Genomic DNA, 25489 nt, shown 5'->3' on the forward strand with positions numbered 1-25489 from the left:
AAAAAAAAAAAAAAAAAAAGAATAGTGACAGGGAATAAAAGAGTATAATGAACATTCATGTATCCATCATCCAGCTTCATAGTCAATTTTGTTTATTTATACCCTCTACCCACCTTATACCTTCCCCTTCCCAGCTGCAAGTGCTGAGTTATTTTTAACACTAATCCCACAATCTTATTATTTTATGCTGGTTAAAACAACAACAACAACAAAAAGAAAAACGGAACTCAGAAGAATGGGTATCACCAAGCCTGCATTCTCGAAATGTCAACCACAGGCTGGAGCTGTATTCTGAAAGACTTCTTCAGATCAGTCATGCACTCCCCAGTTCACTACATCCCTAATCCCTCCAGGAATCTGAATTTGTGGCCCTGATTTAGGAAAGCTAAAGCCATCTGAATTGCTTTGACTGTATTTTGGGCTCACGATCCAGTTAGACAGGAATTCTCACTGTATATACTCTCCACTCCTCTAGATGATGCCCACAGCAAGCATACAGACTATTTCTGGCTAGAAATGTAATGTAGTATCTTTGCACCTTGTCTTTCCAGCTGACTTGAAGGTGTAGTCCACATCTGTTCCCAAACCTGGTTATGTGAGTTTATTTATAACTTTAATTACATAACTTAGCTGTTCTGCAAACCTATAAACTATGAGTGTGAAAAGAAAATTGTTTCTATGAAAACTAACCTGGTACTTAAACTCAGACAAATCGTCCCCCAAAATGCTCACAAACTGGGTAAACAAAACGATCATAAAAGATTGGAACTAGATTGCATCACAAGGTCTCCAACCACTTCAAAGAAATTGAAACTGAAGTTGGTAGAGGATGAATTATGGTTATGTTTAATGGTCTATGCAACAAATAGATGGTGTTCCAATCAGTTCCTCTGTCAAAGCAAAGGGCCTGCCCACATATCAGAAAGATGTGCAAGTTAATGCACACTTATGTTTATAAAGAAATAAATGACGTGTAAGTTTCCCCTTTTGAATGAAAACCAACTATGCAGCCTAAGGCCTGTTCTAGAACCTGCAAGATTACACCAGCAACAGGAGGTAGCTCTGCTCTAAATCAAAACTGAGAGTGTGTATCTACCTTTCTCCCATCCCAAAGTGGAGCAGGTCATCTACACTCCTTTTCCTTGTAAATGGCCAAAAAAGTCAGGATGAGGCAAAAAGAATGGGAAGGAGAGGAAGAAAAACAGGCAGGCTCGTCCTGCTCTTAGCAGTTCAAGGTCATTGGATACCATCCAATTATACCGATAAATCAAATATTTCCTTTTCTTTATCATTAAAGATTAACCTTTAAAAATGTGTTGCAATGATACATTTAAACAACTAGTTCAGAATTCCTTTTCACCAAGGACTAGAACACAATGGAGCATGACAAAAGGAAAGATATTCAAACTTACCAGGTCCTACTGGCATCATCCCTGGAGGAGGAGGACCCATCATTGGCATCATGGGAGGGCCCCCCATATGGGGTGCTGGCATCATGCCAGGACGAGGAGGTCCCGCTGAAATAAAAGAAACCTGGATTAAAGAATGCTTTCATACTTACATTTTCTCTTTATTTTTTTTTTCCTTTTAGTTTACTTAGAGAGGAGGAGGAAGGCAAGGAGGGAAGCATGCACCCTTGACAGGTCCTCCCCGAGCCCTGCAGACAGCCAGGTTCTCCAGGTTAAAAAAAAAAAAAAGGAGGGGACCAGCAGGTGGCGTAGTGGTTAAGGCACTGGACTCCTCATGATCGACCATGGTTCTAGTCCCAGATCCAGTGGCATAAAACTTACAACAGGTGCATGTGCATGCGTGCCCAAAGTCTGAGAGGAGAATGGAGGTGAAGGGATTGCAGTGTGGCCATCCCATCTGTGGGGGTGATTTTTTGCTTTCTGTCTCTCTCGGTCTCTCCAGCGAGCACACACGCCCTATAGTAAAACTCTCTCTCTCAAAAAAAAAGAAAGAGATACTAATGGGGAAGGTGGGGGCATTGTACCTTCTATAGAGATCGTGACAAAGAACTGATGAACTATGCCACAAGTACCTAATTTCAGATCCTTTTAAACCAAATCACAATCTTGCTTTAAAACATTCTTTGTAAATATAAAGACCTATATGTAGAATATTCCTGACACATTATTTACAACAATTAAAATTTGAAACTTAAATATCAAAATGGTAATGTAAATTATATTTATACCATAGACAATACTGATATTAAAAATAATGGAGGCCCGGGAACCAGCAGTTAGCATAATGGCTATGTCGCTGGACTCCCACGTAGTCGACCATGGTTCGCGTCCCAGACCCAGTGGCTTAAAACTCACGCCGGGCGCGTGTGCGTGCGTGCCCAAGATCCTGAGAGGAGAATGGAGAAGGGACTGCAGCGTGACCATCCCCTCTGGGGGGTGATTTCTTGCTTTCTGTCTGTCTGTCTCTGTCTGGCAAGTGCACACGCCCTATAGCGAAAACCTCTCTCAAAAAAAAAAGGGGGGGGGGTCCAACCATGGTAGCTCACACTGTGAGTAGTTGCTGCTACTCACAGCAGTTGCTATGAGCCAGAAGGTTTGCCACATAAGATCCTATCTTTAAAAAAAGTGTTCAGTGCCAGTCAGTCAAGGTGTAGTGGAAGAGAGAAGTGACCTAGGAGTTGCTGTGTGCCAAGGTCTGACCAGATCCCAGGGTGGCAGGAGCCCAGAAAGGGTTTGGAGGGCTATCAGTAGTCCTCCTACATTAGAATGCTACGATTATCCATGATTACTTACAAAACCAAGTATAGGACTGATTCATTTTCTTTTTTTTTAATTTATTTATTTCATTTATTATTTTTTAATTTAACCAGAGAGAGACAGAGAGAGAGAGAGAAAGGGAAAGTAAACAAGCAAGCCACCAGGTCCAGGACTGAACCAAGGTCGGCCATATAGAGTCCAGCGCCTTAACCACCTCGCCACCTGCTGGCCTTGACTCGATTCAATTTCAATCTGAACCCGACCAGGATAGACGAAAGAATTTATGACTGAGTACTCAAACTCCTGCCTGTCGTAGAGAAAAAAATCAAACCTTCCCAGAAAATAGAGGCCCTTCATCTACTCCACTTCAGACATCTCACTCTTTGCACAACACTCCAAGATTGCTAAGGTCACATGGGAAGGTCCTGGGTTCGCCTCCTGAGGCTTCTCTACACACACAGGTGTGTGCATACGTCCATGATCCCGCTTGGTCAAGGAAAGGGGTGGGTTGTAACATGAAGACCCTGTTGGAGGTACCCTCCTACTCTCTCAATATGTGTTTTGGTTGTGTTTTTACTTATTTTGTGTTTTTGGTTTTTTTACATTTTTACTATAGGGTGCATGCACTCACCAGTGAGAGAGACGGAAGGACAGAAAGTGAGAAATCATTTCCGGGAGGGATGGCCACACAACTCCTTCTCCTCCATTCCCCTCTATGGATTTTGAGCACACAGGCCTCATGTGCTTTTCAAGCACGAGGTCCAGGCCTTGATCCAGCTGCCTTAACTACACCACCAGCTGGCCCCAAAATAGGTTTTTGTTTTGTTTTGTTTTGAGAGAAATTAGAGGGGGGAAACTGAGGAGTTTACTAGCTATTTCAGTCCTGCAGTGTTGTATTCATAGCAGTAAATAATTTAAAGTACTCGGTGACACCTACTCACTTATCTTGTCATCTAATCACAGGTTCACAGTGAGTTTTCCATTTGAATCTATCTCATACCTACCCTTGGGATGCCACAAATACAGTATTTTTTTTTTTTGAGAGGTTTTTGCTATAGGGCACATGTGCTCACCAGAAAGACAGACACAGAGAAAGAGAGATAGAAAGTGAAAAATCACCCCCCAGGGGGATGGCCACGCCGCAATCCCTTCTCATCCATTCTCCTCTCGGGATCTTGGGCATGCAGGCATCCACGCCCGGTGTTGAGTTTAAGCCACCGGGTCCAAGACTTGAACCGCTGTCGACTACATGGGAGTCCAGCGACATAGCCATTACGCTAACTGCTGGTGCCAAAAATACAGTATCTTAATAATAACAATGAAATCAAAAATAAAGTTAACTCTAAAGTTATTAGGAATAATAGGATGAAAGTTGTTTTTAATTACTAGGTATTCATTCAATAAGCATCTGAAGTTGACTATGAGAAAATACAACATAATCAAAGGATTATCTGCCTAGTTATACACCCCTTAAAATAAAAACTTTTTTTAAATTTTATTTATGGTGATGATGATTTTTTTTTATTTGACCAGAGAGAAATAAAGTAAGAAAGAGAGGGAAAGTGAGAAAGCAAAGCCACCAGGTCCAGGACTCAAACTACAGTCAGTAATGTGGGAGTCCAGAGCTTTAACCACCACGCCACCTGCTGGCCCCAAGATAAAAACTTGTAAACTTACGGAGACTGGGGGGAGGTGGGATCATTGCCCCTGCAGGAGGAGGAGCAGAGAATGGAGTAGGAGGTATCTTCCCTTGTTGAAAGGCAGCAGCTTTGGAAATGAAGGTGAGAAACAAACAACAAATAAGAATTCAACAACTCATTTACTAAAATAACCATTTTCTTTTAAAATTTTAATGATTCCCATTACTTCACTCTATTAATAGTCTTCTAAAATTACTACATTATGGCTATAGAATTTTTAAATAAATTGTAGGTATCTGCCAGTTAAAATTACAATGAACCGGTTTACTGATTTAAGCTTTGTAAGCTATTTTTACTTAGCATTTCTATGACTGAGTTAACTGTGGGAGATTGGAGTAAAAATGTCCTACCTACCAGTGTCATTTTTCAGAAGAGACGCAATCATCCTAACTCTGAAGATATATTTATAACCAGTTCAAGTTATTCATAGTGTTTGAAAAATGTGCAACACATGTACAAAAGCTAGGCTTTGTAAGTTTCTATTCTTCCTATATATCCTTTCCTGGATCAAAACATTATCATTTTGATTTACCAGTTTTGAAATGTATGCACTAAGCTAACAGGTTGAAAGCAAACAAAAATTTCAGAGCAAGAGCTCTCTGAAGGAGATTATCATCTTTTAAAAAGCCCAATGCAATCCACTTTTAATTTTTCTTTCAGACAACATGAGGTACAAGTGAAAATGAAGAAAAACTAGACATCTTTAATATTTGGTTTAAGAAGTTATAAATATTAAAATACACAACTGACAAAGTCTATCCCAGATGTAAGCCCTTCCCAACTCAATGTCTGCAGCTCACCCCATGCCGACCCCTTGATGCAAAGGAAGTCAAATTATTCAAGTTAATCACTGATAATTCATGGGGACCAGATACAGAAAAATGAATGAAGATTCACGAAAGCTCCCTGTAGGAGAACTGACTGCAGAGAAAGAAGGTGAGCCCGACTCAGTAGCAGGCTCAAGGCAGCATAATCACACATTGCCAGGTGTGCCCCCGAGGGCTTTCCTTCTCTCCTGCAAAAGCCCTCCATTCTAAATGTTCACTCCTTGTAAATTCTTCTGTATATAAAAAAAAACTAGAGAATATACTGCTGACCTCTTAATAACAAGAAATTAACATCTTTTCAAATAGGAAATAGGAAAAAAAGATTAGTTATAATTTATTGTTTCGAACGAAATGGGACAATGTCTGAGATCTGCTCCATAATCTGAGGGAGAAAGGGACATGAAGGTATTTAGGGGCTCTCAGCGGGGACAAGCCTGCCCTCCTGGGGCCACTGGGAGATGCTTTTTCATCACAACTGAGAGCTGGTACTAGTCCCTAGTGGGTAGATGTCAGAGATGCTGCTGAACGCCCTATAATGCACAGATCAGCCCCACAACAAAGCATCACCCAGCCCTGAAACGTCAGTAGTACCAACACTGAGAACCTACGGATAAACTCAACAAGACTGCTGCATCTGGGTGATGGGAAGCAGGGAGGACGGGTCGACCACAGGAGGATCGCTCATTAAACTTGTCTTTCTATTTCACTGAGTATTTTTCATAATACATTTGTTTTGTTTTGTTTTCAAAAATATCACAAAGTCCACATCTGCCTATCGGCCCTGAATACAGCAAATGATTAAATTAAGGTCATATTTTAAAAACACCAAGATCAAGTGAAAATGCAACATGGAATGTAGAACAGCATACCCGACTGTTTGGTCACATCAGTTAGTTTCTTTTTGACTAGTTGTCTTTGTTGAGATTACAAATGAGAAACCCAGGGCCCAGACAGTGGTACAACAGTAAAATTCATTACTCTGTGAGGCAGATCTATATGAGAAAGTTGCCAGTTCAAGTCCAAAGATTTCCCTTGAGTGATCAGGCAAGAGTGTGTGCCCACAATTCAGGCCAGCTGAGGCTAGGCCAGATCACAGTGTCGTGACCCTATTAGGAGATTCAGGCGAGCTGAAGCAGGGCCAGATCACAGTGTCGTGACCCTATTAGGAGTGCCGTTTCTTTCTCTCCTTCACTCATGGAATAAGCTTTCTCTCTTTGTCTCTCTTTTTTTATTTTAGAGAGATTTTTGTTATAGGGTGTATGTATTCACCAGAGAGACAGAGAGAAGGCTTTTGGAGGACAGAAGGAAAGCCCTTGGGGGCACACCTGGTGATGTGTGATTATGTTGCCGTTAAGCCTGCTATTGAGGGACCAGTAGTTAGCATAATGGCTATGTCACGGGACTCCCATGTATTCGACTGCGGTTCAAGTCCCAGACCCGGTGGCTTAAACCCGTGCCGGGCGCGCACGTGTGTGTGCCCAAGATCCTGAGAGGGTGCCGGGCGCGCACGTTTGTGTGCCCAAGATCCTGAGAGGAGAATGTAGGAGAAGGGATTGCGGCATGGCCATCCCCCCTGGGGGGGATGATTTCTCACTTTCTGTCTCTCTGTCACTCTCTGTCTTTCTGGCGAGCACACATGACCTATAGCAAAAACCTCTCCAAAAAAAAAAAAAAAAGCCTGCTACTGAGTCGGGACTCACCTTCGCTCTCAGCAATCACTGTCAGCTATCCTACAGGGAGCTTTCATGAATCTTCATTCTAGGTTACTTTTCTGTATCTGGTCCCCATAAATTATTAGTGATTAACTTGAGTAATTTGACTTCCTTTGCATTCCTTTTTTTGTTTTTTGCCATAGGGTGAGCTTGCCAGTGAGAGAGAAGGAAAGTGAGAAATCACCCCCTAGGGGGTGAGGCCACGCTGCAATCCCTTCTCCAATCTACTCTCGGGATGTGGGGCACCCACACACATGTACCCAGCATGATTTTCAAGCCACTGGGCTGGGGACTCAACCTGTAGTTGACCACATGGGAGAGCAGCACCTTAAGCACCACACCACCTACTGGCCCAACTTTCCTTTTTTAAAAAAGAGGCACCACACCACCTACTGGTCCAACTTTCTTTTTTTTTAAAAAGAAAACCCAAGTGAAATATCTCAAAATATTTGGAAAACCATACTCCTCCCCCTATTTTAACCAGAAGCTTTTTAAAAAAAATTATGGATCGCTATACAGGAGGGATTGGTTTTTGCTTTAAATCTGTTACAAAATCTGGTCCATATCAATAGAGAAACATTAGGCAACTTCATACTTGTCTGCCCCACTTCTCAGTCTAACCAATACCTGACTGCACTGTCCTCAATAATTAATACTAATGTGTTACTATAACCCTGGGAAACCAATGACCTTCTTCTTCAATCATTTGACATTTCCGAATGCCCCTATTTATCAGTCAAAATGAGCTGCTTGTGAAAAACAAGACACAGGGACGAAAAAGAATGGAACCATTCTACCACATCAGAACAAGAGACTGAAACCTACTTGTTTTGTCAATCAGGCTCTGAGCCTGCTCTTCCATCCATTTCTGATAGTAGTCTTTCACATTCTCTTTGTGTTTCCTACCACTGCAGTGTGTTTTTCTCACGGATGGCTATAAAACAAAAAGGTCATATCAGAGACAGAAACAAATTTTCTAAAAGTAGAATTTTTTACAAAACACCTGCTGCCCCCCCCCATACTGTTTTACTCATTTACCATATTTATAACCTAGACCGGGAATCAGCAAACTGTGGCCCACAGATCTTTAATGTTCTTGTATGGAAAAAGTATTGGGACACAGCCACATTAATGCATTTACCCTACCATGGCAGAGTTAGCAAATGCAGCAAAGACCGTATGGTCCACAAATGTAAAATAATTACAATTTGGCACTTTAAGAAAAAGTTTATAAATCCCGATCTGGACGATAGTATTTTCTTTCTTTTTCCTCTCCAGCTTTTGCTATAAGGTGCATGTGCTCAGAGAGAGAGAGAAAGAGAAAGAAAAAGTGAAAAAATCGCCCTGTGGGGACCACGCCACATTTCCATTTCCTCCATTCTCCTCTTGGGCTTCTGACATGCATGCACACATGCCTGGCATGATTTTTAATCAGCCTCGTCCAGGACTCAAACCTCACAGCCACCCAGCATCTTAACCTCCATGCTACCTTTTTAATTATTATTATTATTTTTAAATGAAACAAGGTCTTGTTATACCATCCAGGCTGGTCTCAAATTTGCAATCCTCCTGCCTTAGCCTCCTGAGCTGCTGGGATGACAAAAGTGTACCACAATGCCCAGCTGCACTGTGCCACTTAAAGCTCTTAGAGTATTCCATTGCAAAATAATACAGTTTACACACATGTAAGTAACATCATCCATGAGAAAATGACTGGATTTGGAGCACAGACTCCATACAGATCTCCTACAGACCATTGTCTACTCTACTCGTCCTGTTGTTCATTTGTTTGCTTTTTCTTTATATTTTTTTAAGAGAGAGATATTTTTGCTCTAGGGAACATGTGCTCACCAGAGAGATGGAGAGACAGAAAGTGAGAAATCATCCCCTAGGTGGAGATGGCCACGCTGCAATCCTTTCTCCTCCATTCTCCTCTCAGGATTTTGGGCATGTACACATATGCACCCAACATGAGTTTTTTCTTTTCTTTTCTTTTTTTTTTAAGTAGAGATTTTTTGCTACAGGGCATGCACACTCGCCAGACAGAGAAAGAGAGACAGAAAGCGAGAAATCACCCCCCCAGGGGAGATGACTGCACTGCAATCCCTTCTCCTCCACTCCTCTCAAGTTTTTGGGCGGGGACACACGCACATGCACCTGATTTGAGTTTCAGGACGCTGTGTACAGGATTCGAACCACAGTTAGCCATGTGGGAGTTGAGTGACGTAACTATTAGGCCATGTGCTGGTCCCAGTCCTATTGTTTTTTAGGAGCTTTAATAACGTGGTGCTGGACTCCCACATGGCTAGCCATGGTACAAGTCCCAGACCCAGTGGCTTGAAACTCATGCTAGGCACGTGCATGTGCATGCCCAAAAGTCCAAGGAGAATGGAGGAGAAGGGACTGCAGTGTGATCATCCCCCTGGTGGGGAGGTGATTTCTCAATTTCTTTCTGTGTTTCCGGTGAGTACATGTGTCCTCTAGCAAAAATCTCCCTTAAAAAAAAAAAAAAGCTTTAATACGGTATAATTGATATAAACTTCACAGAGTTTTTAAAATTAACATCTATAGAACATTTAATATGTGCCAAGCACTGTGCTTATAAAAGAGTCTCAATTAATCTTCATAAAACTCACATGCACAAGGTACAATGAAACAGTACTCAGAAAAAAATATCATCAGATACATATCATTAGATAGACGAACTTCAAAAACATGATGAGCAAAAGTCACACAAAAAAGCCTATACATTATAAGATTCCAACGGTAGAAGTTTTAAAACCAGTAACACTAATCTTCAGTAATAAAAACAAGATCAGTGGGAAGCAGCAGTTAGCGTAATGGCTGTGTCGCTGGACTCCTCCGTAGTCGACCACAGTTCGGGTCCCAGACCCGGTGGCTTAAAACTCATGCCGGGCGCGTGTGCGTGCGTGCCCAAGATCCTGAGAGGAGAATGGAGGAGTAGGGATTGTGGTGTGACCATCCCCCCTGGGGAGTGATTTCTCACTTTCTGTCTCTATGTCTCTCTCTGTCTGGCAAGCGCACGTGCCCTATAGAGAAAAAAACCTCTCCCCCCCCCCAAAAAAAAACAAAAAACAAGATCAGTTAAAGCCATGTATGCAGCACACTAACTTTCTGGGAATAAAAAAATATTCTGTATCGTTTTTTTCCCTCAGGTTTTTGCCACAGGGCACATGCTGTCACCCTCACTCCAGACACCTCCCTAGGGGTGCCCTAAGGGCAAGGGTCATGCCACAATCCTTCTCCTCCATTCTCCTCTTAGGACTTTGGGCATGCACACATGCCTGACTTTTAAGTGGACAGTTCCAGGGCTCAAACACCAGTGCCTTAACCACCAGCCCACCTACTGGCTCCTGTATCTTGATGTATAAATCAAGTTGTAATCATGTGACAAGTATCAAACTGTATGCTTAAAATGTGTGCTTAATTTAACTGAACATAAATTCTAACTCAATAAAACTGATGGGAAAAAAACTACAGAAGTATCATCTTCAATTTACACTGAAGACTTACCTCAAAACACACAGCCAGTAAATGGTAAACCAAATCCGCGAACTCAGAACTCCTCGTAGCTGCCTAGGTATCTCGCTACTAGTATACTCACTCTTCAGTGACTGCTTCAAGGATAGCAAATATGACCGTCAATTGAGCCTACTGTCTTTTCTCAGTCTACATTTTTTTTTTTTGGAGGTTTTTGCCTTAGGGTGCTTGTGCTCGTCAGACAGACAGACACAGCAAGAGGGAAAGTGAGAAATCACCCCCTAAGGAGGATAACCATGCCACAATCCCCTCTCCATTTTCCTCCGGGGATCTTGGGCACACATGCACACGTGCTCGGCATGAATTCCAAGCCACCAGGTCTGAGACCTGAACCACAGTTGGCCATGTGGGAGTTTAGCGATGTAACGGCTATGCCATCTGTAGGCCCTGTCAGTGTACAAAATGTTGTCTCCTGTCTCCTAAACTACTACTTATACTAATATGATAATGCTTTAAACCTAATTTAAAAAACATATCTGGGAGGTGGCATGGTGAGTGAGGCACTGGACTCCCACATGGTTGACCACAGTTCAAGTCCTGGACCTGGTGGCTTGCTTTCTCACCTTAACTGCTACCAACTGGCCCTGACAATGGTTTCTAACATGTCTCGTAATTTAATTCAGAGATTTCACAAAAAGGTTCAATTCTTTGAATTTTGGCACTTGGAAGATGAAAGAATGCATGAAAATATAATGCTAAAAAAGGGTAAAAAGGCATTGCCCTGTCACCAACAGTTTCAGAAAATTATGACTAGCAGTTTTAGGGACCAAGGTGGGGGAAAAAAAACTGGGAATCTATGAGCCAGGACTAACTAGCTACTAATACCAATTTATTGGAGGAGTCTCACTCAGAACAGTCTATTATAACATTTAGAATTTTATTTCTAAAGTAATCACCTTATTTACACATTCCACAATCTACTAATGCTGAACTGTATGTGACCATGTCAGAAAGAATTCCAAATGAGGTAACAACAGAAGAACCATTGGCTAGGTTCTTGCAGCTACTATTCAAGATGACCGAGTCCTGATCCAATCAGGTTTCTGCAGAGGCAGCAGAGTACACAACTGGAGTGTATGGTTCGCAGATACTAAAGGGCCTCTGACATCCTTTCGGGAAATCTGCAAGGTCAAATTGTTTTTGTAATAATACCAAGTTACTGGGCTGGCAGGTGGCACAGTAGTTAAAGCAGTGGATTCCCACATGGCTTGAGTCCTGGTCCTGGCGGCTTGCGTTCTTACCCTTTCACTTTTTTTTCTCTCTCTGTACAAATTTTTAAAATAATAACTCCTGGGGGCTTGCGTTCTTACCCTTTCACTTTTTTCTCTCTCTCTGTACAAATTTTTAAAATAATAACAAATGGAATTAAGTAAATCATTATTTTAAAAATATACTAATAATGCTACGTTACTACTTTCCTTTTTCATTGTATTGACATTTACACTGAAGTTGCCAAATTGCTAGGAGTTTGGAAATCAAGGCGGTGGCACCCTAATGTACTGGGTCGTCAGAAAAGTCATGATGCATTTTTCCATAGAAAATATTAGTGATGCTGAATTTTTCAATGCCATATAGTCATAGAATGAAAAAAGCCAGTTCCACTAAGACTGTCCTTAATGAATCAGTAAATTTATTAATTTTACTAAGGCTCCATCCTTGAGTTCATGTCTTAATATTTTGGGTGACAAAATGCTAAGAACTTTATTGTTCTTTCAGTTTTTGCTACAGGGCGTATGCGCTCACCAGAGACAGACAGAGAAGAAGGGGTGGGGAAATCACCTTCCAGGAAGGATGGCCATGCTGGAATCCCTTTTCCTTCCGTCTCCCCTCAGAATTTTGGGCACACACACACACACACACACACACACGGCAGCATGATTTTCAAGTTTTCAAGTTGCCTGGCCCAGGACTCTAACCACACAGTTGGTGATGTGGGACCCAGTGCCATACCTCCATGCTACCTGCTAGCCACAAGGCACTTCTGCTGCATGCCAAAATATGATGCTATTTCAAGGAAAACCAGGCACACAATTGTTCAAGTTGGGAGCTCTACCAGCTGTCCTTTCTATGGTTTTATTTGAGAAACACCTGAGAAACTGGATATTCAGACTCCTAGACAAATGAAGGGAGCCTGTCACTCCAGGCTCAGCATCAATGCTTTTGCTCCTAATAATAAAACGTGATCATTCACACAAAAATTAGAATTGCAGAAACGTTTATCTATAATCAAAAACTTGACAGCCTCCCAATACTTAGTCTAGTCGCTGACTAGACTGTGAAATTACCGAATGTGAATTTTTAATACTATTATACGATCATTTGTGTCCACATTTGAAGACCCCCATAACTCAGTGAACCAGTATTTTACAACTAACCAATGTATTTTTTTAAATTATGCATGTATAAGATCCACTCAAAAGTACAAGAACTTTAATTTAACAGTATGGAAAATCTGATACGGTTTTTCATTCCACACTACAAGTACTACCATATTTAACCATGGATTGAGTATGCTATAGTAACATAAAATTTTAAAAATATATAATTTTGGGATCGGCCCTATAGCATGGTGGTTAAGAGATGCCAAATGCCACTGGCTTAAAAAGCACACCAGGCGTGGTGTGTACCCACAAACTCAGTAGGATGGACAAATGGAGGAAAATGGACTGCAGCATGACCATGCCCCATCCTGGGATTCATTTTTTCTCTCTCTCCTTTGGGCAGCACTCATGTCCCCCGGCAACTCAAAAAAAAAAAAAAAAAAAAGAAAATATATTAAAAAAAAAAAAAAAAGAATATATAGTTTGGTATAGTAACGTGAAGTATTAAAGAAAAGCCACAATTACCTAAAAAAGTATCTAAAACATTCCTCCTTTCAACTAATATCCATGCGCAGCTGAATTTTCCTCAGATACGTCAACCAAAACAACATACTGTAATAGATTTAATACAGAAGATAAGAATCTAGTTATACCCCCTTAAGCCACACATTACAAAAGTTTGCAAAAATGCTAAAATGATGCCACAAGTCATACAAAATTTTTTGTTTTAGAAAATAATGATTTTTCAAAACACTAATAGCTGGTTCCTGTAATCCCAGAGAAAGGAGCAACAGGGAGACTGCGATCCCAGAGACAGAAGGCCCAACAAGCAGGCCCAAGTCAAGCTGCTCAGTTGGAGCTCATCGGCAAGGCCCCCTCCCACTGTCCCCGACCCAGCCTGCTGTGGGGGAAGAAGAGCCCTCCAGCCTTCAAATATCCAATAACTGGTTCCTGCAATCCCAGAGAAAGGAGGAGCGACAGGGAGACCCTGTGATCTAGAGATAGACGGTAAGAGCTGCTGGCCCACATGTGCTGACACCATTCTGCCCTTCACCCACCCAGGTCCAATAGGCAGGCCCGAGCCAAGCCACTCAGTTTTGGTCTACCACCTTGGTCTACAACCTTATTTTCTGTCAGTGCAACCTCCATCCACATCTGGAGTAGTTAGGTTTAGGTATACAAGAACCAAACACATAACTATATGAAGGAAATTCTTTTTCTATAATTCCTGTGACAGTAAAAAGAAAAAAACTTGGGGGCCAGCAGGTGGTATGGTGGTTAAGGGCGCTGGACTCTCCCATGACAAATAGCGGTTTGAGTCTCGGACCTGGTGGCTTGCTTTTTCACTTCCCCTCTTTCATTCTGTCCATCTCTGGTCAAATAAAAATAAATACAGTTAAAGAAAATAATTCTTAAAAAAAAAAAAGAAAGAAAAAAAACAACTCCCCTCTAAATATCTAAACCCTAAGTTCCTACTGTGGATTCTACACTCCTACCACGCTGTAGAGGAGGGAAATTGGCACTGGTCACACACATATCATAGAGAAGTGGAAGAGCACAGCTACAGAAACACTCCCAAGTAGTAAGAAGTCAATATACCTCCAGATGACTAAAATTCAAAGCGGAGCCCAAAGAAATAGGAGAAAATCAGGAAATACTTCCCCTTAGAGGAAAATAGTGATTTCTGACTTTTTAAATGTTATTTTACACATAAAAAGCTTGTTGTGGGGCCAGTAGGTGACATGGTGGCTAAGGCACTGGACTCCTACATGATTGATCACAGTTCGAATCCCAGACCCAAGGCTTGAAAATCACACCAGGCATGGGGGTGTGTGTGCCCCAAATCCCAAGGTGGGGGTGGAGGAGAAGGCACTGTAGCATGGTCATCCCCTTGGAAGGTGATTTCTCACTCTCCTCTCCCCCCATGTCTCTGGCAAGTGCACAAGCCCTATGTCGAAAAGACATTAAAAAAAAGAAAAAAACTAAAAATAAAGAAGTTTGCTATTTAAGTTTTAATTTCAAACACAGCAAATCTTGACAGATACAACCGATAAACAAAATTCTTTAAAAATATATAGCCATGGGGGAACCAGCAGTTAGCATAATGGCTATGTCGCTGGACTCCCACGTAGTCGACCACGGTTCGCGTCCCGGACCCGGTGGCTTAAAACTCACGCCGGGCGCATGTACGTGCATACCCAAGATCCCAGGAGAATGGAGGAGAAGGGATTGTGGCGTGACCATCCCCCCAGGGGGTGATTTCTCGCTTTCTGTCTCTATGTTGCTCTCTGTCTGTCTGGCGAGCGCACGCACCCTATAGCGAAAACCTCTCAAAAAAAAAAAATATATATATATATATAGCCATGGGACCAGCAGGCAGCATAATGGTTATATCGCTGGACTCCCACAGTCGACCATGGCTCAAGTCCTGGACCCAGTGGTTTAAACTCATGCCAGGCACATGTGCACGTGTCCACAATTCCAAGAAGAGAATGAAGGAAAAGGGACTGTGGCGCAGCCATTCCCCCTAGGGGGTGATTTCTCACTTTCTCTCTCTGACAAGTATACAACCCTATAGCAAAAAGCTCTCTCTTAAGAAAATAATAATAATAAATATATATATATATAAAAGCCAATTTTAAAAAAAGAATTATTTTATTTAACTGTATGCATTTATTTATTTATTTTAATTTGACCAGAGAGGGACAGAGTGAGAGTGAGAGAGAGAAGGAAAGCAAGAAAGCAAACCTGGGACTCGAACTGCAGTCAGCCATGTGGGAGGCCAGTGCCCTTAACCAACACACAGAGAGAGAGAGAGAAAGCAAGTTGCCAGGTCTGGGACTTGAACCAAGGTCGGCCATGTGGGAGTCCAGTGCCCTTAACCATGACGCCACCTGCTGGCCCTTATACCCAATTTTTAAGAGTAATCTGAGACCAAAATGTTAAGAGAACTGTTGACGCACGGAAGCTCTGGGGTTAAGACCGTCTAGGCTCACCTTGCACTCTACAGGACTTACTAGTTTCATGACACCCAGTTATTTATCCATACTCTGCCTCAGTTTCCTCAGCGGTCAAGCGGAGATAATAAAAATACCAATCTCATAGGATTACAATAAGCATTAAATAAAATGATACATGTAAAACATTTGAACACTGCTTGGCACAATAAAGGATTCAATCTTAGCTGCTGCTATTACTATAATAGTTAAGCAGTTTTTAATCAAATCAAGTAGTCTATTTCAAATCAAGGCAGATTTCTCTCCACTTTAACCAATCAAACATTTGAGGAACTTGACACATCAGATACTTAAACTTTAAGGATACTTTCCTGGAAGTTTTACTTATACAATTTTTTTTTTTCATTTCCAAACTCCCCAAAGGTTTATTTGGGGTCTCCAATGAAAACACTGGCTATCAGAGATTAAGATGCAAATGTCAAAATTATAAAAGTTACAGGAAGGATGTTAAAATAAACACCCACAATTATTTTCTCGATGTCGTAGGCTCCCAAGCTGCACAGTACAAACTTGCACTTAAAGCAAAAGCCTTATTACACATAAGGATCTCTGAAACTATGAAAAGATAAGCCACTTACAGAATCGTGGGTGAGGTATGTATCACAGTAGTCACAATAAAACCTAAAGTTTAGGTGGGAAAGGAAAAAAAAATAAAGATGACAATGATTAAGAGATGCTCAACTGCGGAAGCGCTGTTCACTGAAGGTTAAAACAAAAAACCCGACCTGCCCACTCGAAGGAGTCAAAGCGTCCTGCCACAACCGGGGATTTCGTTGTTGACTTAAGCGGGGTCGACCTCCACTCAAATGGATGTGCAGAGCGCCCCGTCCCCCTTCCTCCCTCCCGGGTCCTTTCCCTTCCCTCCAAGTATCAAGAACCACAACCAGAACCCGCTCTCCGCTCAGGGCCACAACCGGCGACCAAGACGACCCTCAGACCCCAAAACCAACTCACTTAGGCATGTTGCTCCTCAAGCCGTTGGACTTTCCGCTCCGCTCCGCGCCGCACGGAAGTGACGCACACAGAACGCGCCGACTCCGGGAAGGCGACGAGAGGAACGTGACGCCTTCAGAAGCACCGCCGCTCACGGCGGAGGGCGGGGCTTCCCGTCGCTTCTCGTCACCTATAGGTGGGCGGGAGGGGAAATACTAAGGGTCCTTGTGAGGTTCAATCTAAGCTCATTTAATCTTGATTCGTGGTGCTTGCGGACGCGCATTGTGAAAAGAGCGGTAAATAAAGCAGACAAAAATCATTGTCCTTATAAAGGTAACGTTCTAGTTAACGAAGACAAATGATAAGGTCAGTATTTCGTAGGTTAAGATAATGAAGTCAATATTTAGTAGGCCAGATGGAATAAAGTGTTATGGTGGGTAGGAATGAAGCAGAGAAGAGGGAAGTTGCACCTAAAGTAAAAATCTTAGTTTATTGCATAATAAGGTTCTCCGAAACTATGAAAAGTTACAGTTTCGTTTTGTTTGGTTTGGTTTGTTTTTTTAAGAGGTTTTTGCCTTTAGGGCACATGGGCTCCCAGAGAGAGCAAGAGCGAGACAGCGAGAGGGAAAGTGAGAAATCACCCGCCAGTGGGGTTGGCCACGCCTTAGTCCCTTCTCCGCTATCCTCCTGGGATCTTAGTCGTGCAGTTATGCGTGCCCTGCATGATTTTCCAGCTACTGGGTTCTGGGCTCACACAGGGCGGGCCATGTTCAGGGAGGTAACACCTAGGCTATCTCCTGGTCCAGGAAAGTTCAATTTTTAAAGCAGAGGGCTTGAGAAGATGACAAATGGGAAAGTACAGATTTCTCTCTTTTTTTTTTTTTTCTAATGAGGTTTTTGCCATAGGGCACATGGCCTCGCTGGAGAGAGAGAGCGTCTGAGACAGTGAGTGGGAGAGTGAAATCACGCCCTCCCCAAGGGTATGGCTATATTCCACAGTCCCTTCTCCTCCGTTCTGCTCCTGGGATCTTGGGCACGCAAGCATACATGCCTGATGTGATTTTCCAGCCACCAGGTCCAAGAACTTGAACTATGGTCTACTCTGTGGGAGTCCAACGATATAACCACTATACCATCTGCTGGCACCGAAATTACAGGTTTCTTAATAAAGCCAAGTGCAAACTGCTTTACATAGCATATCTTTTTTGAGTCTCATTAAACCCAGGAGATAGTAGAATCCTCACTTTAAAAAAAAAAAAAAAGTGACTCTAGGGCACATGTGCTGGCCAGAGAGAGGAAGAGAGACAGAGGGAAAGTGAGAAAGTGCCCCCAGCCCAGAGACAGCCATGTTGCATTCCCTTCTCCATTTCCCTCTGAGGATTTTGGGCACACAAGTACATCATGTTTTTCAAGCTGCTGTCCAGTTTTGAAACCCCACAGTGAGCCATGTAGGATCCAGTCACCTTAATCACCAGGCCATTAGCTGGCTCTGAATTACATTTTCTTTATCTTTTTTCTTTCTTTCTTTCTTTTTCTTTTTTCTTTTTCTTTTTTTTTTCTTTTATTCCCCTCAGAGAGAGAGACTTCTGCAATAGGTTGCGTAGGCTCACCAGAGAGACAGAGAATGAGAAATCACCCCTCAGAGTGGATGGCCACACGTCAATTCCTACTCCATTCTCCTCTCAAGATCTTGGGCACACGTGCATCTGCACCTGGCATGAATTTTTTAGATCAGTGGGTCCAGGACTTGAATCTTGGTCAAATATGTAGGAGTCCAGTGACATAACCATTACGCCATCTGCTGGTCTCCCAAATGTTTTTGTTTTTTTTTTTTTTGAGAGGTTTTCGCTATAGGGTGCGTGCGCTTGCCAGACAGAAAGAGAGAGACATAGAGACAGAAAGCGAGAAATCACCCCCCAGAGGAGATGGTCACGCCGCAATCCCTTCTCCTCCATTCTCCTCTCGGGATCTTGGGCACACACGCACACACGCCCGGCGTGAGTTTTAAGCCACCAGGTCCGGGACGCGAACCGTGGTCGACTATGTGGGAGTCCAGCGACATAGCCATTACGCTAACTGCTGGTTCCCTCCCAAATGTTTTTTTTAAGAGAGATTTGTTTTTTCTATAGGATGTGTGCACTCGCCGAACTGACAAATCAAGAAATCACCTTCCAGGAGGGATGGCCACACCACCATCCCTTCTACATTCTCCTCTAGGGATCTTGGACATGCATGCACACATGCCTGGAGTGAGGTTGTTTTTTGTTTATTTTTTTAAAGAATTATTTTATCTATTTATTTTAATTTGATCAGAGAGGGACAGAGCAAGAGAGAGAGAGAGAGAGTGAGAGAAAGGGAAAGTGAAAAAGCAAGCTGCCAGGTCCAGGACTCAGACTGCAGTCAGCCATGTGGGAGTCCAGTGCCCTTAACCACCACACCACCTCCTGGAGTGTCCCCTCCCCCATGAGATTTTAAGTCACCAGGTCAGGTTTCAAACCATGGTGGGTCATGTGGGAGTCCAGTGGTGTCACCATTACATCATCTGTGGGTCCCAGACTGAAATATCTTTATGAGACATAACTAGGTGTAGTGTATGAATTGTCTTTTGTTAATGGAAAATACATACTATGCAAAAAAATCTATGGATTTCAAAATTTTATTTTATCAAAGTAAAGATCATAAAAACTTGTTAAAATGTGTCTGAATGAGATCTAGCTTGAGGCACTAAGAAGGATAAGACATCAGGACCAGCAGATGGCGTAATGGCTATGTCACTGAACTCCCATGTCAGTTGACCGCGGTGGTTCAAGTCCCGGACTCGGTGGCTTAAACTCACGCTGGACGTGTATGCATGTGTGCCCAAGATCCCTAGAGGAGAATGGAGAAGAAGGGATTACGGGGTGGCCATCCTCCTGGAGGGTGATTTCTCTTTGTCTCTGTGTCTCTGTCTTTCTGGCGAGCGCATTTGCCCTATAGCAAAAACTTTTCCCTCCCCCCTAAAAAGAAGGATAAGACATCAGTTTGAAAAAGTCACAGCAAATGAATTCCACTAAAATGTGGGGTTGGTTTTTTTAGAGATTTTTGCTATAGGGTGCATGCGCTTACCAGAGAGACAGACAGAAAGTGAAAGATCACTCCGGGGGAATGATCATGCCAAAATCCCTTCTCCATTCTCCTATCAGGATTTTAGGCACGTGTCCAGCATGAATTTTAAGCTACCCGTCCAGGACTCAAACAGCAGTCAACTACATGGGAGTCTAGCAATGTAACCATTCCACCATCTGCTGGTACCATCCACTAAAATTGAAGCAAGAACAAATATGGCCTTTTGGCCTGAACTGCTGTCTTCCAATAATTCACCAAAATGAGAAAAACAAAGGAAAAGAGGAGAGGCACCCAATTATATGTTCTCTAGGCCTTTTAGAAAACATGGAGTGATGAGGCCTGCAGGTGGCATGGTGGTTAAGGGTGTGGACTCTGACATGGTGTACCGGAGTTGGTGTCCCCAACCTGGCAGCTTGATTTCTTTCTTTCTCTCTCTTCCTCTCTCTCTCTCTCTCTCGTTCTTTCCCTCTCTGGACTAATAAAATAAGTTAAATGAAATAATAACTTAAATAAAAAAAGAAAACATGGAGTGGTAACTTTGGCAAAATACCTGCAAATCTACAAGAAAGGTGATACTGTAGACATCAAGGGAATGGATACTGTTCAAAAAGGAATGCCCCACAAATGTTACCATGCCAAACTGGAAGAGTCTACAGTGTTTCCCAGCATGCTGTTGGTACTGTTGTGAACAAACAAGTTAAGGACAAGATTCTTCCCAAGATAATTAATGTGCGTATTGAGCATGATAAAGCATTCTAAGAGCAGAGATAGCTTCCTAAAACGTGTGAAGGAAAACGACCAGAGAAAGAAGGAAGCCAAAGAGAAAGGTACCCAAATTCAAAGGAACAGCCAGGCTGCTCCACCAAGAGAAGCACACTTTGTGAGAACCATGGAGAAGCCAACAGATGGCATAGTGGTTAAGGCACTGGACTCCCGTGTGGCCAACTGTGCACAATTCAGAACCTGGCAGCTTGAAAGACACCTGGCACAAATCTGTGTGTGCCTGAAATCCCAAGAGGAGAATGGAGGAGAAGGGATTGAAGTGTGGCCATCTCGCTTTCTGCCTTTCTGTCTCTGGCAAGCATTCATGCCCTATAGCAAAAATCTTGAAAAAAAAAAAAGAAAGAAAGAAAAGAAACAATGGAAAGGAACCTATTCCTTACGAATTAATGGCTTGGTAGGTGTTAAAAATAAACTCTTGGGATGGGGAGGGGTGCTGGCAGGTGGCGTGGTGGTTAAGGCAACTGGATTCCTACGTGACCAACCTCAGTTCAAGTCCCGAAAGTGGTAGCTTAAAAATCACACCAGGAGGACCAGCAGATGGTGTAATGGTTACATCGCTGGACTCTTAATGTAGAGTTGACCATGGTTCAAGTCCCAGACCCAGTAACTTGAAACTCACACTGGGCGCATGTGTGCACATGTCCAAAATCCTGAGGAGAGGAGATGTAAAGAGATTGCAGCATGGTCATCCCCAATGAAGGGTTATTTCTTGCTTTCTGTCTCTCTCGGTTTCCTGGGCAAATGCATGTGCCCTACAGCAAAAAAAAAAAATGTTTAAAGAAAGAAAGAAAATCACACCAGGCACGTGTGTGTGTGACCAAAATCCCAAGAGGAGAATGGAGAAGGGATTATGGCCATCTCCTCTAAGGGTGATTACTCACTTTTCCTCTGCCCTGTCTGGTGAGAGCAGGTGCCCTATGGCAAAAACTTAAATAAATAGTCAAACTCTGCTCTAAAAATAAAGAAAGAAACCATATTATGTTATGGTAAAGCTGGGTGGAAGAATGGGGAAATGAGTGAGGCTTTACAAAAAGCTTAGATAAAGGAACAATGCCCAAAGAAATCATTAGTTTACAAATGGATAACTCATTTTAAGAAGAGACAAGATGAGGGACCAGCATGTGGTGTGCTGGTTAAGGTGCTGGACACTCCCACATGGTCGATCATGATTTGAGTCCTGGGCCTGGCGGCTTGCTTTCTCACTTTCCTTCCCTCTCTTTCTCTGTATCTCTGGTCAAATTAAAATAAATGAATAAGTAAATAAAATTAAATAAATAATCCTAATTTTTTTTTAAAAAAAAAGAGGCAAAATGATGTTGAAGATTTTTTTTTTTAAGAATTATTTTATTTAGGGACCAGCAGTTAGCATAATGGCTATGTCGCTGGACTCCCACATAGTCAATCGTGGTTCGAGTCCCAGACCCGGTGGCTTAAACTCACGCCAGGCACATGTGCGTGCGTGCCCAAGATCCTGAGAGGAGAATGGAAGAGAAGGGATTGCGGCGTAACTATCCCCCCTGGGGGGTGATTTCTCGATTTCTATCTCTGTGTCTCTCTCTGTCTGGCGAGCGCACATACCCTATAGCAAAAACCTCTCCAAAAAAAAAAAAAGAATTATTTTATTTATTTAAATTTGACCAGAGAGGCACAGAAAGAGAGAGAGGGAAAGTGAGAAAGCAAGCCACCGGGTCCAGGAGTTGAACCAAGGTCAGCCATGTGGGAATTCAGCACCCTTAACCACCACGCCACCTGCTGGCCGCAAAGATGATGTCCTTAGGAACAGACCCTCTACATCATTTTCTTTTTTTTTTTATAGAGAGATTTTTGCTATAGGGCTTGTGTACTTGCCAGAGAGACAGAGAGAAACAGAGACAGAAAGCAAGAAATCACTCATCCAGAGGGGATGACCACATGTTCTGTTCTCCTATTGGGATTTTGGGTACTCACGCACATGCGCCTGGTGTGAATCTTAAGCTGCCAGGTCCAGGGCTCAAACCACAGTCAATTACATGGGAGTCCAGTGATGTAACCATTATGCCATCTCCTGATTCCTCTACATCATGTTTTTGATGAAAAAAAATTAATATAGTTTGTGCCCTAACTGAAGAAATAGTAGAAACAAGAGCCAACTTGGGCCAGCCAGTGGCATGATAGTTACGGTAGCTGGATCTCACATAGCCAGCTGTTCAGTCTCAGTCCCAGACCTGATGGCTTGAAAAACACACTGGCCACTTGTGCATGTGGTTCCAGGATACCAAGAGAACAATGGAGGGGAAAGGATTGTGGTATGGCCATTCCCCCTGAGATGATTTCTCAGTCTCTCCCTCTCATACATCTCCAGCCAGCACCTGCACACTATAAGAGATTACGTAAAAAAAAAAAAAAAGAAAAAGAAAAAGAAAAAGAAAAAGAAAAAGAAAAAGAAAAAGAAAAAGAAAAAGAAAAAGAAAAAGAAAAAGAAAAAGAAAAAGAAAAAGAAAAAGAAAAAGAAAAAGAAAAAGAAAAAGAAAAAGAAAAAGAAAAAGAAAAAGAAAAAGAAAAAGAAAAAGAAAAAGAAAAAGAAAAAGAAAAAGAAAAAGAAAAAGAAAAAGAAAAAGAAAAAGAAAAAGAAAAAGAAAAAGAAAAAGAAAAAGAAAAAGAAAAAGAAAAAGAAAACAACAGCCAAGTTCAGAGCTCTGGCTGGCTGCTGAGCACATGCACTCTGGGATCTTCATTGCCCACGGCCACCATCAACATCACTGGAGTTCCTCAAGGCTCATCTGTTCCACCTTCCTGCCACACACTCCTCCATCTTAGGCTGCCATCAGGGTGAAGCTTGCCGAGGCTGGTAAAAATTAAGGTGACTCTCAAAAAATGGCTCCTCCAAAGGAGGTAGAAGAAGACAGGATAAGGAAATGTCAGAAGATGAAAAAGATGATAGCAGTGGAGAAGAGGTTTTCATCCCTCAGAAAAAAAGGGAAGAAAACTGTCCCAACTCCAGCAGAGAAGGTGGTGATTTTCCCGGAGAAAAAGTTGCAGTTGCACACCTGGCAAGAAAGCAGTGGTCGCCCCAGGCAAAAAGGCAGCTCCCATACTGCCCAAGAAGACCGTGACACCAGCCAAAGAGGTCATAACACCTGGCAAGAAGGAGCTGCCACCCCAGCCACACCAGACAAAGCACTGGTAACAACTCCTGGTAAGAAAGGAGCTTCCCCCTCCCCCAGCCGAGGGGCAGAGAATGGTAAGAATGCCAAGAAGGAGGACAGCGATGAGAGGAACATGATGAGGATGAACTCAGGCCAGCAGTAAGCAAAGTAGCAGCTGCTGCCCTGGCCTCAGAGGATGGAGAGGAGGAGGAGGAGGAGCACGAAGAGGAGGAGGAGGAAGATGAGTCTGAAGGAGAACTATGGAGACCACACCAGCCAAAGGAAAGGAAACTGCAAAAGCTGCTCCTGTGAAAGCCAAGGACATGACTGAAGATGAAGACAAAGAAGAGAACAATGAAGATGAGGACAGAGATGAAGAGGAGGAAGAGGAAGAGCCTGTCAAAAAGCTCCTGGGAAGTGACCGAACAGAAAGCAGCTTCTGAAGCAGAGAAACAGAAGGTGAAAGCCACAGAGCCGACTACATCCTTCCATCTGTTTGCTGGAAATCTGAACAATAACAAATCTGTTCCCCGCTGGTATTAGTGATGTTTTTACTAAAAAAGATCTTGCTGTTGTGGATGTCAGAACTGGAATATCTAGCAAGTTTGGCTAGATCAGCTTCGAATCTGCTGAAGGTCTGGAAAAAGCTTTGGAACTCACTGGTTTAAAAGTCTTTGGCGATCACTCAAGATGGATGAAAAGAAGTATTTGAAGATACTGTGGAAGCCAGAATAATCAGCAGAAGTGGACAAAGTAAAGGATTGCTTATTTTGAATTTAAGACAGAAGCTGATACAGAGAAAACCTTGGAAGGAGAGCAGGGAACAGAGATTGGTGGGCAGTCCTACACTACACTGGAGAGAAAGGTCAAAATCAAGTCCATAGAGGTGGAAAGAATAGCACTTGGAGTGGGGAATCAAGAAGTCTGGTTCTGAGCAGATTTGGGGCACACATAGTCACGTGCCCCATGTGAGTTTCAAGCTGCCGGTTCTGAGATTCGGAACACAACCTTGTGGGAGTCCAGTGCCTTAACCACTATGCCACCTGCTAGTCCCTAAAGGAGTCATTTGATGGCTCTATTCATGCAGGGATAGTCACTGACCAGGAAACAATCCTCCACAGGGTTAGGTTTTGTAGACTTCAGGAGTGAGGAAGATGCCAAAGCTGCCAAGGAGGCAGTGAGAGATGGTGAAATTGACAGAAACAAAGTTACCTTGGGCTGGGCCAAGCCTAGGAGTGAATGTGGCTTTGGCAGTCGTGGTAAAGGTAAAGGAGGTTTGGAAGATGAGGTGGCTTCCAGGGAGACAGGAGTAGGGAGACCATAAGCCACAAGGAAAGATGACAAAATTTGAATAGTTTTCCTGTCCCTCTGTCTTGCCCTCTTGTATTTGAAACAAAGAACTCTCGGATTTTTACTGTTATCAGCTCACCAACAGAGCCTCCTGAAGACATTCCAAGACAGCATCCAATCCTGTGGTCTACTTGGAACACTGAAAAAAACATTTCAAGAGAGATAGTTTTGTTAACTTTGACTGGATATTCATAATAACTTTTTTTTTTGGAGAGATTTTTGCTATAGGGCGCGTGTGCTCACCAGACAGAGAGAGACATAGACAGAAAGCGAAAAATCACCCCCCAGGGGGGATGGTCATGCCGCAATCCCTTCTCCTCCATTCTCCT

At 42.7% G+C, this 25489-nt stretch overlaps 1 protein-coding gene and 1 pseudogene across 2 annotated transcripts in view; one reads left to right on the forward strand and one right to left on the reverse strand.

Annotated features, from left to right (window-relative positions):
• Positions 1-16922, reverse strand: part of SNRPC (small nuclear ribonucleoprotein polypeptide C) — a 20965-nt gene extending 4043 nt beyond the window's left edge. For both annotated transcript variants that reach the window (XM_027770207.1, XM_027770208.1), the window contains exons 1-5: positions 16819-16922; positions 16443-16485; positions 7791-7899; positions 4404-4493; positions 1413-1517 (exon numbers count right to left, since the gene is read on the reverse strand). In XM_027770207.1, the coding sequence (XP_027626008.1) occupies positions 1413-1517; positions 4404-4493; positions 7791-7899; positions 16443-16485; positions 16819-16826 (355 nt within the window). In that variant the 5' untranslated portion in view covers positions 16827-16922. The remainder of the gene's footprint in view (positions 1-1412; positions 1518-4403; positions 4494-7790; positions 7900-16442; positions 16486-16818) is intronic.
• LOC102488331 (nucleolin-like) lies at positions 16825-25134 on the forward strand (annotated as a pseudogene).
• Positions 25135-25489: the final 355 nt, after the last annotated feature.

Source organism: Tupaia chinensis, unplaced genomic scaffold (assembly GCF_000334495.1).
Source record: "Tupaia chinensis unplaced genomic scaffold, TupChi_1.0 Scaffold000116_1, whole genome shotgun sequence".
Lineage (NCBI taxonomy): Eukaryota > Metazoa > Chordata > Mammalia > Scandentia > Tupaiidae > Tupaia > Tupaia belangeri.